Source organism: Somniosus microcephalus, chromosome 29 (genome assembly GCF_052327205.1).
Source record: "Somniosus microcephalus isolate GS21.2 chromosome 29, FLI_Smic_1.0, whole genome shotgun sequence".
Classification (NCBI taxonomy): domain Eukaryota; kingdom Metazoa; phylum Chordata; class Chondrichthyes; order Squaliformes; family Somniosidae; genus Somniosus; species Somniosus microcephalus.
This window is the reverse complement of record NC_141015.1, coordinates 10,260,723-10,279,106: the sequence shown is the minus strand read 5'-3', so window position 1 is coordinate 10,279,106 and position 18,384 is coordinate 10,260,723. Positions and strand designations below refer to the sequence as shown.

The following is an 18,384-nucleotide window of genomic DNA, read 5'->3' as shown; positions in this document are numbered from 1 at the left end:
TCCTCCTTCCTTCTCCCCCCCCTTCTGCTCTCTCTCCTTCCCCCTCTCAGTCGCTCTCTCTCTCTTCCTCCCACCCCCCATTCGCTCTCTCTCTTCTCCTCCCCCCAGTCGCTCTCTCTCTTCCCCCCCAGTCGCTCTCACGTCGCTCTCTCTCTTCCCCCCCAGTCGCTCTCTCTCTTCCCCCCCGTCGCTCTCTCTCTTCCCCCCCAGTCGCTCTCTCTCTTCCCCCAGTCGCTCTCTCTCTTCCCCCCAGTCGCTCTCTCTCTTCCCCCCCAGTCGCTCTCTCTCTTCCCCCCCAGTCGCTCTCTCTCTTCCCCCCAGTCGCTCTCTCTCTTCCCCCCCAGTCGCTCTCTCTCTTCCCCCAGTCGCTCTCTCTCTTCCCCCCCAGTAGCTCTCTCTCTTCCCGCCAGTCGCTCTCTCCTTCCCCCAAGTCTCTCTCTCTCTCTCCTTCCCCCCAGTCGCTCTCTCTCTTCCCCCCAGTCGCTCTCTCTCTTCCCCCCAGTCGCTCTCTCTCTTCCCCCCAGTCGCTCTCTCTCTTCCCCCCCAGTCGCTCTCTCTCTTCCCCCCCAGTCGCTCTCTCTCTTCCCCCCCAGTCGCTCTCTCTCTTCCCCCCCAGTCGCTCTCTCTCTTCCCCCCCAGTCGCTCTCTCTCTTCCCCCCCAGTCGCTCTCTCTCTTCCCCCCCAGTCGCTCTCTCTCTTCCCCCCAGTCGCTCTCTCTCTTCCCCCCCAGTCGCTCTCTCTCTTCCCCCCCAGTCGCTCTCTCTCTTCCCCCCCAGTCGCTCTCTCTCTTCCCCCCCAGTCGCTCTCTCTCTTCCCCCCCAGTCGCTCTCTCTCTTCCCCCCCAGTCGCTCTCTCTCTTCCCCCCCAGTCGCTCTCTCTCTTCCCCCCCAGTCGCTCTCTCTCTTCCCCCCCAGTCGCTCTCTCTCTTCCCCCCCAGTCGCTCTCTCTCTTCCCCCCCAGTCGCTCTCTCTCTTCCCCCCCAGTCGCTCTCTCTCTTCCCCCCCAGTCGCTCTCTCTCTTCCCCCCCAGTCGCTCTCTCTCTTCCCCCCCAGTCGCTCTCTCTCTTCCCCCCCAGTCGCTCTCTCTCTTCCCCCCCAGTCGCTCTCTCTCTTCCCCCCCAGTCGCTCTCTCTCTTCCCCCCCAGTCGCTCTCTCTCTTCCCCCCCAGTCGCTCTCTCTCTTCCCCCCCAGTCGCTCTCTCTCTTCCCCCCCCAGTCGCTCTCTCTCTTCCCCCCCAGTCGCTCTCTCTCTTCCCCCCCAGTCGCTCTCTCTCTTCCCCCCCAGTCGCTCTCTCTCTTCCCCCCCAGTCGCTCTCTCTCTTCCCCCCCAGTCGCTCTCTCTCTTCCCCCCCAGTCGCTCTCTCTCTTCCCCCCCAGTCGCTCTCTCTCTTCCCCCCCAGTCGCTCTCTCTCTTCCCCCCCAGTCGCTCTCTCTCTTCCCCCCCAGTCGCTCTCTCTCTTCCCCCCCCAGTCGCTCTCTCTCTTCCCCCCCAGTCGCTCTCTCTCTTCCCCCCCAGTCGCTCTCTCTCTTCCCCCCCAGTCGCTCTCTCTCTTCCCCCCCAGTCGCTCTCTCTCTTCCCCCCCAGTCGCTCTCTCTCTTCCCCCCCAGTCGCTCTCTCTCTTCCCCCCCAGTCGCTCTCTCTCTTCCCCCCCAGTCGCTCTCTCTCTTCCCCCCCAGTCGCTCTCTCTCTTCCCCCCCAGTCGCTCTCTCTCTTCCCCCCCAGTCGCTCTCTCTCTTCCCCCCCAGTCGCTCTCTCTCTTCCCCCCCAGTCGCTCTCTCTCTTCCCCCCCAGTCGCTCTCTCTCTTCCCCCCCAGTCGCTCTCTCTCTTCCCCCCCAGTCGCTCGCTCTCTTCCCCCCCCCGGTCGCTCGCTCTCTTCCCCCCCCGGTCGCTCGCTCTCTTCCCCCCCCGGTCGCTCGCTCTCTTCCCCCCCCGGTCGCTCGCTCTCTTCCCCCCCCGGTCGCTCGCTCTCTTTCCCCACCCGGTCGCTCGCTCTCTTCCCCCCCCGGTCGCTCGCTCTCTTCCCCCCCCATCGCTCGCTCTCTTTCCCCCCCCCCCGGTCGCTCGCTCTCTTCCACCCCCCCGGTCGCTCGCTCTCTTCCCCCCCCGGTCGCTCGCTCTCTTTCCCCACCCGGTCGCTCGCTCTCTTCCCCCCCCCGGTCGCTCGCTCTCTTCCCCCCCCGTCGCTCGCTCTCTTTCCCCCCCCGGTCGCTCGCTCTCTTCCCCCCCCCCGGTCGCTCGCTCTCTTCCCCCCCCCGGTCGCTCGCTCTCTTCCCCCCCCCGGTCGCTCGCTCTCTTCCCCCCCCCCCCCCGGTCGCTCGCTCTCTTTCCCCCCCCCCCCCAGTCGCTCGCTCTCTTCCCCCCCAGTCGCTCGCTCTCTCTTCCAACAATAACATGCCCTCAAAAGGCCCTCGGCACCGCCGGGCACTTCAGCTAGTTAAGTATAAATAAGTTTAAAATAATAATTTAAACAATAATTTTTTTTTTTGAAAAATTTTTTTTTTTAATAAAAAGGGTCTAAAGCTAAACTTACCTTATTGTAGATTCTTTAAAATAATAAACCTGTGGGGAAAAAAAATTCTAAATTGCACTTAAACACCACTTACCTGTAAAAATAAATACTTACGTGTGCTTTTTACAAGTGTAAAGACCGGAGGCCTTTAGACATGCGCAAATCCCCCAAAACAGAGGAAATCCAAGACGCACGCGTTGCCCCCTACAGCGCACGTGCTAGTCTCTTCAACTCTTGGGTTAGAGAGGAAATGCCGGTTTTCAGCGGCATTTCCTCCGGCCAGACGCGTGAGTACCCCTTCCGTACTCACGCGTTTGGGGAGGAATTACTGCCCCTTTGTCTTTTTTTTCTTCTCTCCCACAGGGCAGCTGTCTTTCATTCTGCCCGCACAATTCACACTTCATCTAGAGCCATCCTTTGTTTCTTAACCTGTCCCATTTCCATCTCCTTTCACCTTGAATATCTCTTAATGTCTCTTAACCTCTTCCGCCTCCCATCCTATCACAGACCTTCACTTTTGTTCTTTCATTCCCCCATTTCCCAGCCTCTTCACTTGCTTAAAAATCTGTTCCATTTCCTGATTTTTTTCCAGTTCTGACGAAGGGTCATCGACCTGAAACGTAAACTCTGTTTCTCTCTTCACAGATGCTGCCTGACCTGCTGAGTGTCTCCAGCATTTTCTGTTTTTATTTCAGATTTCCAGCATCTGCTGTATTTTCTTTTTGTCATCTAGGTTCTTTAACTGGCAGCCCTGGGATTGCTAGTTCTGAGACAAGTTAAGGAAAAATCACCAAAAGAATAGTTTCAAATCACATCTAGACCCTGTGGAATTTTAATATCTTCAGGTTCTCTATGGGAGGTGGTCTTCGGCATTGAGCCCAAGGAAAGTATCTGATTAAAAGCCCAGAAATGTGACAAGCACAAGGAGGAACACTGTTCCACAGCAGTGACCCAGCACTTGACATTGTAGGGTTAAACAGGTGGTCAATTTCAGTTAGAATTTAACAGCAACCTGTATCTATATATATATATATATATATATATATATATATATATATATATATAGAGTACATCTACATAGGCTTGGATTAACAGAGTGTGATTCGAAACTGTCCTTCTTGTGAATTAATTAATCTGTCTCACAAGGAAGCCAAAGTTACAATACCTTGCTGCTGGTACACAGACTGGGTTTAAACTGACTTTCTCTCTCGCAGCTTTAGTTTGCCATAAAGTTTAATGTTAACTGAGAGGTGTTGTGCAAGTTAATGTTTACTCACATAGAAAGAAAGACGAAAGACGGTGGCATAGTGGTTAGCACTGTTGCCTCACAGCGCCAGGGACCCAGGTTTGAATCTGGCCTCGGGCGACTGTCTGTGTGGAGTTTGCACATTCTCCCTGTGTCTGCGTGGGTTTCCTCCGGGTGCTCCGGTTTCCTCCCACAGTCCAAAGATGTGCGGGTTAGGTTGATTTGGCTATGATAAATTGACCCTTCATGTTAGGGGATTAAATACGTGGGGTTAGGGGATAGGGTGGGATATGTGTTGGTGCAGGCTTGATGGGCCGAAATGGCCTCTATCTGCACTGTGGGGATTCTGTGTGATTCTGTGTGTGTGATTTGCGTCTGTGTCGTGCATTTCATGATCTCAGGCCGCCCCAAAGCGCTTTCCAGCCAATGAAGTACATATTACTCCAACTAGAGGGGCAGAATAGGCTGATAGTTGGAGTTGTGATTTTGATGATAAAATGAAGCAGAGCGAGTCTCAGTCATTTGTTGGGCTGCTGTAAGCAATGCTCTCGTACCCATTTGTAATGCTTGTTAAAACATGTGGAATTTCCATCTCCTCAGGCTACAGCAGAGACTCAGGCTGCGATACAACTGATACTGATCCAGAAGCACAGCCTCAACCCAAAGTGCGGGGTAACGTCGCAAAATCCCCTGGGGAGCCGTGTTCCCCATCATCCAGAGAGCATCAGGACAACACAGTGAAGGTTTTACCGGACAGGGTCCAATGTGGGGTAGGTATTAACCATTGCTGTGTGTTACACACACCAGCCGTATGTTTCTGTCTCACCAAAGATTAGTCGCTTTTAATCATAAAATAAAATAAGATATTGGTACTAATTTCATGCTTTTGCCAGTGCAGAGTAGTTCTCAGTCCAGTATAACTGGTCAACGTACACAATATAAGCCCAGTGCAAGAGGAGGGGAGGGAGTGAAGGGTGAGGGGGAGCCAGTGTTAGGGGTGCAGACAGGCCTCCCCTCTCTTGGGGTCCTCGGCCTTGCCTGCTGCTCTATTCGTTAAACTTGCACACTTCAGTAGGGCCTTGCCTCACCATGGTTTCTGTGCTTCTCCGCATCCGTAATCGGACAGCTCAATGCCCCTCGTTGCTGCTGTTTTTGTTTGCCCCACAGTGGCATGTGTTTTCGTGGCCTTCCTCTGCTCCCCCAGGCCTATCCTCAGTACTGGCCTGGTGCTGTGTTAGGTCTATCCTACACCCCTGATTCTCCCTGCTCCCTTACCCCTGTATTGGCTCACCTGTCTAACTCCTAGCTATCCCAAGGGTTGCCAGATTCACCCTCCCAGTCTCAGCCCTGTGCATGTTGGAACTCGTGCACTCTCCCCACGATCCAGGTGCCAAACTCTACCCTCATGCAAGTTGGGCGCGTGCTTGCTGGGCTCTAACAATGTTGAGATGGATTGAGTACATCAGTAAACCAAAATGTGCGAGAGCCACACACAGACACCAGAACATATTGGATCAGAGGAACAGGATTAGGCCATTCAGCCCCTCGAGCCTGATCTGCCATTCAATCAGCTCATGGCTAATCTGCACCTCAACTCCTTTTACCCGCATTTGCTCCACATCCATGGATACCCTTACCCAACAAAAGTCTATCGATCTCAGTCTTTAAAGCTCCAATTGATCCCAGCATCCACAGCCCTTTGGGGGAGAGAAAGTTCCAGATTTCCACGACCCTTTGTGTGAAGAAGTGCTTCCCGACATCACCCCTGAACGGCCCGGCTCTAATTTTAAGATGATGCTCCTCATTCTTGATTCCCCCACCAGAGGAAATAGTTTCTCTCTCTCTACCCAACAAATTAATGTTAACATTTTAAACACCTCGATTAGATCACCCCTCAATCTTCTATACTCCAGGGAATACAAGCCCAGTTTATGGAACCTGTCTTCACAATTGAACGCTCTAATCCCCAGTATAGAGAGAGAGGCGAGTCCAAGGAAAGTGGAGCTTTACAGAAAGAGTGGTGGACAAAGAGTGGGAAAGGAGCTGGACACAAACCGAGAAATACCCACACCACAAGGAGTAAAGAAAGACTTGCATTTCTATAGCACCTTTCACAACCTCTGGACGTCCCAAAGTGCTTCACAGCCAATGAAGTACTTTTGGAAGTGTAGTCACTGTTGTAATGTAGGAAACGCGGCAGCCAATTTGCGCACAGCAAGCTCCCATAAACAGCAATGTGATAATGACCAGATAATCTGTTTTTTTGAAATAACAACAGAAAATGCTGGAAATGCCAGGCAGCATCCGTGGAGAAAGAAACAGAGTTAACGTTTCTCTCCACGGATGCTGCCTGGCCTGCTGAGTATTTCCAGCATTTTCTGTTGTTGTTTCAGATTTCCAGCATCCACAGTATTTTGCTATTCTATCTGTTTTATTGATGTTGATTGAGGGATAAATATTGGCCCCAGGACACCGGGGAGAACTCCCCCCGCTCTTCTTCTAAATAGTGCCATGGGATCTTTTACGCCCACCTGAGAGAGCAGACGTTTCATCCAAAAGACGGCACCTCCGACAGTGCAGCACTCCCCCAGTACTGCTCTGGAGTGTCAGCATAGAGTTTTGTGCTCAAGTCTCTGGAGTGGGTCTTGAACCCACAATCGTCTGACTCAGAGGCGACAGTGTTACCCACTGAGCCACAGCAAGTGTGTGAAGGTCATGCAGGGAAAATGAGAAAGAAAGAGAGAGGGACATTGAAAGAATCAGAGAGTGGGAAAGAGGCCAAGAAACAGTTACAAGAAGAGGGAGAACTATCTTCTTATACATGAGAGAACAAATTATTAGAGCTGTATATTACTAGGTATCACACACACGTGTTACTGGGTAGAATGATCCTGTTTGTCTCACCTTCTGACTCCCCAAAGCCTTTCCACCATCTACAAGGCACAAGTAAGGAGTATAAGAACATAAGAACATAAGAAATAGGAGCAGGAGTAGGCCAATCGGCCCCTCGAGCCTGCTCCACCATTCAATAAGATCATGGCTGATCTGATCCTAACCTCAAATCTTCTATCACTCTCCATCCCACCCGAACCCATGTGATCTCCCGGGAGAGGCGAAAAACCAGATAAAAAACCCAATGGCCAATTTGGGAGAAAAAATCTGGGAAATTCCTCTCCAACCCATCTAGGCGATCGAAACTCTTCCAGGAGATCACTCTGTCCCTATATTTTCTACAGTACTTACCTTCTGTAAAGGCGATCTCCACCCCAGCCAGGAACAGGAATAAAACCATCTCCTGAAATCTAACACAGAATTAGAACACAGTAGGAGCAGAACAAGGCTACACGGCCCCTGGGCCCACTCCACTACCCACAGGGCCATGACCATTCCGAACCTAGACTCATGTCCAATTTCCTGCCCGCTCCCCATAACCCTTAATTCCCTTTACTTCTAGGAAACTATCTATTTCTGTTTTAAATTTATTTAATGATGCAGCTTCCACAGCTTTCTGGGGCAGCAAATTCCACAAACCTACCACCCTCTGAGTGAAGAAGTTTCTCCTCATCTCAGTTTTGAAAGAGCAGCCCCTTATTTTAAGATTATGCCCCCTAGTTCTAGTTTCACCCATCCACCCGATCAAGCCCCTTCACAATCTTATATGTTTCAATAAGATCGCCTCTCATTCTTCTGAACTCCAATGAGTAGAGTCCCAATCTACTCAACCTCTCCTCATATGACCACCCCCTCATCCCCGTGATTAACCGAGTGAACCTTCTTTGTACTGACTCGAGAGCAAGTATGTCTTTTCTTAAGTATGGACACCAAAACTGTATGCAGTATTCCAGGTGCGGTCTCACCAATGCCTTGTATAACTGCAGCAATACCTCCCTGTTTTTATATTCTATGCCCCTAGCAATAAAAGCCAACATTCCATTGGCCTTCTTGATCACTTGCTGCACCTGCATACTAACTTTTTGAGTTTCGTGCACCAGGACCCCCAGATCCCTTTCTACTACAGTACTTTCCAGTTTCTTGCCATTAAGATAATAACTTGCTCTATGATTTTTCCTGCCAAAGTGCATAACCTCACACTTTCCAGTATTGTATTCCATCTGCCAAATCTCTGCCCACTTACTCAGCCTGTCTATGTCCCCTTGCAGGTTTTTTATGTCCTCCTCACTCACTACTTTCCCTCCCATCTTATTATCATCTGCAAACTTTGATATGTTACACTCGGTCCCCTCCTCCAAATCGTTAATATAGATTGTAAAGAGTTGGGGACCCAGCACTGACCCCTGCGGAACACCACTAGTGTGATGGAATACTCTCCACTTGCCTGGATGAGTGCAGCTCCAACAACACTGAAAAAGCTCGACACCATCCAGGACAAAGCAACCCGTTTGATTGGCACCCCATCCACCACCTTAAACATTCACTCCCTCCACCACCGGCGCACCGTGGCTGCAGTGTGTACCATCTACAAGATGCACTGCAGCAACTCACCAAGGCTTCTTCGGCAGCACCTCCCAAACCCGCGACCTCTACCACCTAGAAGGACAAGGGCAGCAGGCGCATGGGAACACCACCACCTCCAAGTTCCCCTCCAAGTCACACACCATCCTGACTTAGAAGTATATCGCTGATCCTTCATCGTCACTGGGTCAAAATCCTGGAACTCCCTCCCTAACAGCACTGTGGGAGTACCTTCACCACACGGACTGCAGCGGTTCAAGAAGGCGGCTCACCACCGCCACCTCAAGGGCTACTAGGGATGGGCAATAAAGGCTGGCCTTGCCAGCGACGCCCACATCCCATAAACGAATAAAAAAAATACATAATAAATTGCGTGCCACATGGTCTAATCGTCCTCTCTTGAACTGTGAGCAACACCTCGGGAGATTCACTAGTGTTGCCACAATATGCTGAATGTTCTAAATATTCTTTTTTAATTTCAGATACCGCAGCAGATTTTTGTTATTCTAAAGATCAAACTGGATAGCAAAATAAAAAGTGAAATTGACTTTGCGTTGAGTGTGAAGGCCATGGTCCGAGTTCCGGCACACTTTGTGAATGAGTACACACTGTCTGCAAGAGCACCAGGTAAGCCAAACACTAAGAGCGAAAACTAGAACCTGCCCACGAGAGCTTTGAGTTTAGATTCGCATTCAGTTTTATTTCTTCTTTTTAAGCCAATTCTTTATCCAGTTCCTCCTTCACCTCCTGTTGTATGATTCCTGATGGGAACCTTGTCAAAAACTTTCTCAAAATACAAGTATATCCCCAACCATTTCATCAGTAATCTCTTTCAAAAAAACTACTGCTTGTTAGCTCAACCATTGGTGGCCGTGCCTTCAGCTGCCAGGGCCCTAAGCTCTGGAATTCCCTCCCTAAACCTCTCCGCCTCTCCACCTCTCTCTCCTCCTTTAAGACGCTCCTTAAAACTGACCTCTTTGACCCAGCTTTTGGTCACCTGCCCTAATATCTCCTTATGTGGCTCGGTGTCAAATTTTGTTTGATAATCGCTCCTGTGAAGCATCTTGGGACGTTTTACTACGTTAAAGGTGCTATATAAATACAAGTTGTTGTTGTAGTTAAGTATAACCTTTTTGTAAACCCATGCTGTCTGTTGTTTAACCAGTTATAACCTCTCTTTCCTGAACCCATGCTGCCTGTTGTTTAACAAGAGAAACATCTGCACACATTAAATGGAGCGATTATAAGAGGCGACTGGCAATCACGGCAGACACATCACTTTTAATGTCTAGACGGTGTGGCTAGACAGGGGAGAGTTTCCACTTTGAGCCAGGAACGCACATCGGGAAATTGCACACTCCCAGCCAATGATGTGTCTGTTCATTCCACTGGACAGAAATCACAGTCTGGGGGGGGGGTGGTTTTCCGATGTGTGCTGGGCCTTCCCTTTTTTTTCTGTACCATTTCATGCTTTGTGCACCTAATTAACCAGCACCTTCCTAGATTGGAGGGCTCACACCTTCCTAATGGTCCCTCTGCGTCGGTAGTGCAGTGGTCATGATACTGGACCAGCATAGACCCACCGCATAGAAACATAGAAGATAGGAGCAGGAGTAGGCCATTCGGCCCCTCGAGCCTGTTCTGCCACTTAATGAGATCATGTCTGATCATCCAAATTCAGTACCCTGTCCCTGCTTTCTCTCCATATCCCTTGATCCCTTTAGCCTTAAGAAATTTATCTAACTCCTTCTTGAATATATTTAATGAATTGGCCTCAACGGCCTTCTGTGGTAGAGAATTCCACAGGTTCACCACTCTCTGGGTGAAGAAATTCTTCCTCATCTCTGTCCTAAATGGCTTACCCCTTATCCTTAGACTGTGACCCCTGGTTCTGGACTCCCCGACCATCGGAAACATCCTTCCTGCATCTAGTCTGTCCAGTCCTGTCAGAATTTTATAAGTTTCAATGAGATCCCCTCTCATTCTTCTAAACTCTCGCGAATATAAGCCCAACCGACCCAATCTCTCCTCATACGTCAACCATGGCAACCTGTGAAATGGAATTCAATAAATAATTCATGAAAGCTGCAGGAATGTTACAAAAACCCAACTGGTTCACTAATGTTCCTCAGAGAAGGGAACCTACCACCTCCGTACCTGGTCTAGCCTACATGTGACTCCAGTCCGACCCAATGTAATTGACTCAATGCCCTCTACGGCAATGAGGGATGGGCAACAAATGTGGCCTGATCACTTTTCCCTGCATCCTCTGCAATACTAATATGTGTGGTGTGATGTGATGTGGTGTGTTGACCAGGATTGAACACAGTATTGCAAGTGTGATCGTAGCAGGGATTATAGAACCCTTAATAACCGCTGGAGAAAACAGAGAATGCTGGAGACACTCAGCCGGTCAGGCAGCATCTGCAGACAAGAGATAAGTTGTTTTGAGTCAAAATGAGGGGTCCATACTGATCTCTCCACATTTCTGCCTGAACTGTTGAGTATTTCTGGTATTTTCTATTTTGTTTTAGGTTTTTAGCAGCTGCCGGTTTTTCAATCTTTGTTTATAATCTCAGCAGATGTAGGTCAGGATCCTCCTCCACGATCCTGTCCAAATTCGGGCGGGATTGCCGCAGAGACTGATTCATGGTATGGGGTGTGGGGTATATCAGTGCGATACAGTGAGGGGTGTGGGGTATATCAGAGTGTTTCAGTGTGGTGTGTGGGGTATATCAGAGAGTGCTACAGTGAGAGGTGTGGGACATATCAGGCAATGGGTCTGTCCATGTTACCATGACTTCCTGGAGCCACTGCGGGGAAGGTGAAGATAGGTCCCTAGGAAGTGGCGTTAACACTCCACTTTGGACAGAAGGCGCCCACTCGAGCGAAAGGGCCTTTTTGCGGCCTTCTCTCCCGCTCTTTCACCTTTCACCTCCAACATTTACTTGGTGAAGGCCCTGGTCTTGGCCAAGGCCCTCAGTGGAACGTGGACTCCGACCTTGGGGCTCTTTGCTTCCCATTTTGTAATCAGTGTCTGATCCAGCTGAAATAGGCTTCACTGGGACTTGGTCAGTCCTGAGGGCCCCGTTAAACTATATCCGAGGGAGTTCCACAATCTGCTTTATCTCCTGCACCGACAAAGAATTCAAGGAGATTGTCCGCCAGGATTTCCTCCTCCCAAACCCGTGCTGGCTGTTTTTAGGTTCACTACTGCACAGGAACTCCTCCAGTCTGACTCTAACAGTTGCCATTGTTTACCTGTTACAGATGTGAGGCTAATGGGATAGTAGTTGCCACATGCAGATTTCATATCCTTTTTAAATTGAGGCAGTACATTTGCTTCCAGTCAACTCACTGGTGTCCAAAGATTCGTCCTGGCCAATGTTTATCCCTCAAGCAATGTAACAAAAACTGATAATCGGGTCATTATCACATTGCTGTTTGTGGCAGCTTGCCGTGCGTAAATTGGCTGCCGCGTTTCCCACATTACAACAGTGACTACACTTCAAAAGTACTTCATTGGCTGTAAAGCGCTTTGAGACGTCCGGTGGTAATGAAAGGCGCTATAGAAATGCAAGTCTTTCTTTCTTATCTGTGATTGGAGCCAGTGTCCTGAAAATTCCCTCCCTAGTCTCCTTCAATATCCTGGGATATACACCACCAGGGAATTTGTTTCTCTCGAGTCCCTTTGCCTATTGAGCTTCGTGATGTCGAGCATCTTAATGTTATTTTCTCTGATACACACTTCAAGAGCACATTCAGTTGATTTTTACTTCTCTCCAGTTTCAGTGCCACGTTATCATTATTGCCCTATTCATTCACTTTGGGCGATGCTTATTTGATTTAATTAGATATCTGATTGGCAACTTAAGACCTTATTTCCGTCAGTCACTAACCTTTACCTTGTGCCTGCTTTGAGATGTGATGGTTCTGAGGTAACACTTTCAAGCGTAACAACTTTGAAAGGACTGATATCACATGATCTGCACCCAAGTAAAATGAATGAATCAAACATACCAATGAGGAACGAGTAACTGACATGAAACCGAGCAAGCAAACTTCTCTTTTTTTTTTCCAGTTATCATTCACTAACCGGCAAGTATCACAAAAACGTTTGCAAAAAGTTTCCCGCACATTAGCCTAGCAACTTTTGAGTTCCTTTTTTTCTTCCATGTTGAGATTCACAATAAAAAAATAAGAAGGAACTGAACCACCAGCCAACTCCGACCCTCAGCACTCAGTGAGAACTCCTCAGCTCACTCCGCACCAACATTGTCATCCTTCACCTTTTCCTGAGGTATCATTTTCATCCGTCTTCCTAACTGCTGCCCTCGTTACCCAGCTCCCCCCCACCCCACCCCTTGAAAAACCTACCCATAACCCCTCTGTTGCCTGAAAATACCAGCCTATCGCCAACCTCTGCTTCCTCTCAGGCCTTTGAACACGTCATTGCTCCTCAACTTTCTCAACACTCCCTGTTGGATTTTCTCCAGCCTGGTCTTTGCCCCACTCACAGCACCAAAGCGGCCGTTATATTTGGCTTCCATCGGAAGTTTCGGGGGTATATCTGTGCTCCCAGTGCTCGCAGCGAGCGCAGGTCGGAGATAGGGCCACAGCTTCGGGAATACAGCTCCCAGTGGGAGTGCAGGATCGCACAGTTACCTCCCTCATGCCTCAGATGCCAATTCCAGCTCCTCAGCACTTCCTTCTTGTGCCTCCCTGAACTTCCCTCCTACTTCCTGCTCAGGTCCCAGCGCTCCCCGTGTAAATTACACTGGATGTTTTGTTATATAAACGTTGTTAATCGATGTAAACTGCTGTGTTAGTAATGATTTCCTAGTACATTAGGAGGAATTATGATATCATCCAACATTTTGAGGTCAAACACTTGAATCTCAAAATAATTATTGAACAGTAAAATATTCCTCTGAAATAAGGTACTTTCCTCATGCAGATGATAATAGTGATGTTCTGATGGTACCTTTCATTCTAGAACATGTAACATTTTTGCCTTGTGTTGGACAGACATGCCTCCTGGATTGGTTTCACTCACCATATACTCAGGAGATTTGAAAGTAAGTTCAGCAACTTTAATCTACTACACTGACATGGAAGAAATTGAACACCTCCTGAAGAATACCATCAATCCTGTGGAATTCATGTGCCAGGCAAGTAGCTTATCATTTATGTAGCACATGTAAACTGGTCAGCAAAATATGGTTGCACCAGGTCCAAGAACCAATGTTATCCCAGTAAGACCTCAGGGTGCAGAGGAGATTTACCAGGATGGTACCAGTGTTGAGGGACTTCAGTGATGTGGAGAGACTGGAGAAGCTGGGGTTGTTCTCCTTAAAGCAGAGAAGGTTAAGGAGAGATTTGATAGAGGTGTTCAGAATCATGAAGGGTTTTGATAGAGTAAATAAGCAGAAACTGTTTCCAGTGGTAGAAGGGTTGGTAACCAGAGGACACAGATTTAAGGTGATTGGCAAAAGAACCAGTGTGGAGATGAGAATTTTGTTTTAACACCTTGAGTTGTTACATTATGGAATGCGCTGCCTGAAAGGGCGGTGGAAGCAGATTCAATAGTAACTTTCAAAAGTGAATTGGACTTGGAAGGGAGAAAATGTGAATGGCTTTGAAGAAAAGGCTGGGGAGTGGGACTAATGGGATAGTTCTTTCAAAGAGCCTCCTTCTGTGCTGTGTATCATTCTGTGATTCGAAGGATCAACTGAATGAGAATAATCTCTTGACATAAGATTAGATTGACAATATTATCATACTGTTTTATAAAAAATAAAAGCTGAATGGAGTGTGGCTCATCTGCAGAAGGTGTGGTTGTACAGAAGGTGCATTGGACAGAGGGTGCGGTTGGACAGAGAGACCTAGGTGTATGTGTGCACCAATCGTTGAAGGTGGCAGAGCAGGTTGAGAAAGCAGTTAAAAAAGCTTACGGGATCCTGGGCTTCATGAATAGAGATATTGGCCCAGAACTTGGTGTCGGGGGCTTGCCGCGCGTGCAAGCCCCCGATGTGCACTTACCCGGCGCGCCGACATCTGAAACCTGGCCCGCAGTGGATTTCCAGTCAGTGGCCCGGTTCTGATGTCGGCGCGCTGTGCTAACCTGACCCAGCGGCGTAGTTAGTGCGATGTGCCGGCTGGGATCAGGTGAGCACTGTTCAGCCAATCAGGGGAGGGGAAACTTCATTCCTAAGTTTGAGAGTAAGAACTGTCAAACTCATGAGAAGTACTGCACCCCAAAACACTACTTAAACTTTAAATAAAATTTAAAAAAAATCCCAATCATTAAATTAAGTATAAATAAGTTTAAAAAAATAATTTAAACAATAATTTTTTTTTTTGAAAAAAATAAATTTTTAATAAAAAGGGTCTAAAACTAAACTTACCTTATTGTAGATTCTTTAAAATAATAAACCTGTGGGGAAAAAAAATTCTAAATTGCACTAAAACACCACTTACCTGTAAAAATAAATACTTACGTGTGCTTTTTACAAGCGTAAAGACCGGAGGCCTTTACACATGCGCAAATCCCCCAAAACAGAGGAAATCCAAGACGCACGCGCTGCCCCCTACAGCGCACGCGCTAGCCTCTTCACCTCTTGGGTTAGAGGAGAGGAAATGCCGGTTTTCAGCGCATGCGCTGTGCATGCTGAAAACCGGCATTTCCTCCGGCCAAACGCGTGAGTACCCCTTCCGTACTCACGCGTTTGGGGAGGAATTACTGCCCCATAGAGTACAAAAGCAAGGAAGTTATGATGAACCTGTATAAAACACTGGTTCGGCCTCAACTAGAGTATTGTGTTCAATTCTGGACACCGCACTTTAGGAAGGATGTGAAGGCCTTAGAGAGGGTGCAGAAAATATTTACGAGAATGATTCCAGGGATGAGGGACTTCAGTTACGTAGATAAACTGGAGAAGCTGGGGTTGTTCTCCTTAGAGCAGAGAAGGTTGAGAGGAGATTTGATAGAGGTGTTCAAAATCATGAGGGGTCTAGACAGGGTAGATAGAGAGAAACTGTTCCCATTGGCAGAAGGGTCGAGAACCAGAGGACACAGATTTAAGGTGATTGGTAGAAGAACCAAAGACGACATGAGGAAAAACTTTTTTACTCAGCGAGTGGCTAGGATTTTTTGGTGAAGTAACGGGGAGGATTGATGAAGGGAATGCAATGGATGTTGTGTACATGGATTTTTGGAAGCTGTTTGACAAAGTACCACATATTTGGTTAACAAAATTGAGGCTCATGGAATAGGTGGGTCAGTGGCAGCTTGGATAAGGAATTGGCTTAAGGACAGAAAACAGTGAGTTGTGGTAAATGGCTGTTTTTCAGACTGGAGGATCGTAGACAGTGGTGTTCCCCAAGGGTCAGTGCTGGGGCCACTGCTTTTTTGATATATATAAATGACCTGGATATTGGAATACAGAGTAAAATTTCTAAATTTGCCGATGACACCAAACTTGGGGGTGTGGCAAACAGTGATGATGATGCCAATCGACTGCAACAGGACATAGAAAGGCTAGCAGAATGGGCAGACAAGTGGCAGATGGAATTTAATACAGAGAAGTGTGAGGTGATGCATTTTGGCAGAAGGAACAGGGAGAGGCAATATACACTTAATGGCACAGTTTTAAAGAGTGTGCAGGGACAGAGGGACCTGGGAGTTAATGGGCATAGGTCCCTGAAGGTGGCGGGACATATTGAGAGAGGGCTTAGCAAAGCATATGGGATCTTTCTTGGGCTTCATAAATAGTGGTATTGAGTACAAAAGCAGAGAAGTTATGCTGAACCTTTATAAAGCGCTGGTTAGGCCACAACTGGAGTATTGCGTCCAGTTCTGGTCACCACACTTTAGGAAGGATGTGAAGGCCCTGGAGAGGGTGCAGAGGAGATTTACCAGAATGGTTCTGGGGATGGCAGATCTTAGCTACAAGGACAGGTTGGAGAAGCTGGATTTGTTTTCATTAGAGCAAAGGAGGTTGAGGGGTGATTTGATAGAGGTGTACAAGATTATGACGGGTTTGGATAGGCTAGACGGGGTAAGGCTGTTCCCACTAGTTGATGGTACAAGGACTAGGGGACACAGATTTAAGGTTTTGGGCAAGAGATACAGGGGAGATGTGAGGAAAAACGTTTTTATGCAGCGAGTGGTGAGGACCTGGAACTCGCTGCCGATGGAAGTGGTGGAAGCGGAGACACTCAATGTTTTCAAGGGGAGACTGGATAGGCACTTGAGGGAAATAAACTTGCAGGGCTACGGGGATAGAGCGGGGGAATGGGACTGACTGGATTGTTCTACAGAGAGCCAGCACGGATTCGATGGGCCAAATGGCCTCCTTCTTTGCCATTGTGACTCTATGATCTGGAATGCAATGCCTGAAAGGGTGGTGGAGGCAGACTCAATCACAGTTTCCAAAAGGGAGTTGATTAAGTACCGGAAGGAAAAAAATTTGCAGGGCTACAGGGAAAGGGCAGGGGAGTGGGACTAACTGAAGTGCTCTTGCAGAGAGCTGGCACAGGCTCGACGGGCCGAATGGCCTCCTTCTGTGCTGTAATCATTCTATGATTCTGTGACAGAGGGCACGGGTTGGACGGAGGGTGCGTTGGGCAGAAGGTGCATTGGGCAGAAGGTGTGTTGGGTACTATGGCTGTACCTGGGAATGTTGCAGTCAAATTGACCCATGGATGACTACGCTTGGTTGAATCCATAGTTTGGTGCCTACAACTAGATATCTATAATGGAACAAAATAGTGGCTAGGCATCTGTAGTTTGACACATCCACATTGGCTGGCTGATGTTTAAGAAACCTGTTCACCTTGGTTTTGGTTCAATTCTGGACCAGACTTTTGGGATGAAAGTCTCCAAGTTTGGTGGCTGTGAGGGTCCTAAATGGGAAATAATTTGGACAGCATCTATCCAATCCCAGTGATTGTGAACCCACAGCACTGCCCTGATTTGCCATAATTGACAATCACATCAACGCATATAAAGCAGCTGGTTTGGGACATGGGGAAAATATAACAGTAGGGTCAGTCTGAGGCACACTGTTCTCCAAAGTCACGGGAGCTTTCCATCTAACCCATCTAGTGCTGTACCTGCCCTGGGAGTGTTTGACGGGACAGTGTAGAGGGAGCTTTACTCTGTATCTAAGCCATGCTGTACTGGACCTGGGAGTGTTTGATGGGACAGTGTAGAGGAAGTTTTACTCTGTATCTAACCCATACTGTACCTGCCCTGGGAGTGTTTGATGGGACAGTGTAGAGGGAGCTTTACTCTGTATCTAACCCGTGTTGTACCTGCCCTGGGAGTGTTTGATGGGACAGTGTAGAGGGAGCTTTACTCTGTATCTAACCCGTGTTGTACCTGCCCCGGGAGTGTTTGATGGGACAGTGTAGAGGGAGCTTTACTCTGTATCTAACCCGTGCTGTACCTGCCCTGGAAGTGTTTGATGGGACAGTGTAGAGGGAGCTTTACTCTGTATCTAACCTGTGCTGTACCTGCCCTGGGAGTGTTTGATGGGACAGTGTAGAGGGAGCTTTACTCTGTATCTAACCCATGCTGTACCTGCCCTGGGAGTGTTTGATGCTGACACTGGGTGCCTAGAATGAAACGTGTTCCATTGCTTTGCTCTCTTACCTTGAGTACAAAATTGGAAAAAAAAAGTAAAAGTGGTTGGGTGTCTGTGGCTGACTCTGGCTGGTGAAACTGTGTGGAGGTGTTTGTGGTTTTAAAGCTTGCTATAGAAGCTAGAATAAAGGAAGATGAGAAATGGAAACTGCACTGGAGTTGTCTAAAAGGGGAAGTCTTCACCAAGGAAATAGCAGGAGGAAGTGTCTATTCTAAGCCTTTATTGAGAGAAACCATAGACTTGGGAGGTTAAATCTGAGAATGATGATGCATTCGGAGGGCTGCTGAGTTGGGGTCTTTAGTGTAGGAATGATGCCTGGATGTGTAGACTGTACAGGTATGAAAGTAAAGCTTTTTGTTGGGAAGAAAGGATTTTAAGATAATTTTGGCTTTGCGTTTAATGTATTAGATTTGTTTTGGAATCAGCCAGGATTTCTCCTCCTGATTGCTCTCCAGCTGGACTTTGGCCGAGAGCAGGTCCAGGCCAGACTAATGTCCTCCAGAGCA

At 48.3% G+C, this 18,384-nt stretch overlaps 1 protein-coding gene across 3 annotated transcripts in view; it reads left to right on the top strand.

Annotated features, from left to right (window-relative positions):
• pik3ap1 (phosphoinositide-3-kinase adaptor protein 1) overlaps positions 1 to 18,384 on the top strand; it is a 166,155-nt gene that overhangs the window by 65,145 nt on the left and 82,626 nt on the right. For all 3 annotated transcript variants that reach the window (XM_085970146.1, XM_085970147.1, XM_085970144.1), the window contains exons 3-5: positions 4,356 to 4,525; positions 8,711 to 8,855; positions 13,257 to 13,399. In XM_085970146.1, coding sequence (XP_085826272.1) covers positions 4,356 to 4,525; positions 8,711 to 8,855; positions 13,257 to 13,399 — 458 coding nt within the window. The remainder of the gene's footprint in view (positions 1 to 4,355; positions 4,526 to 8,710; positions 8,856 to 13,256; positions 13,400 to 18,384) is intronic.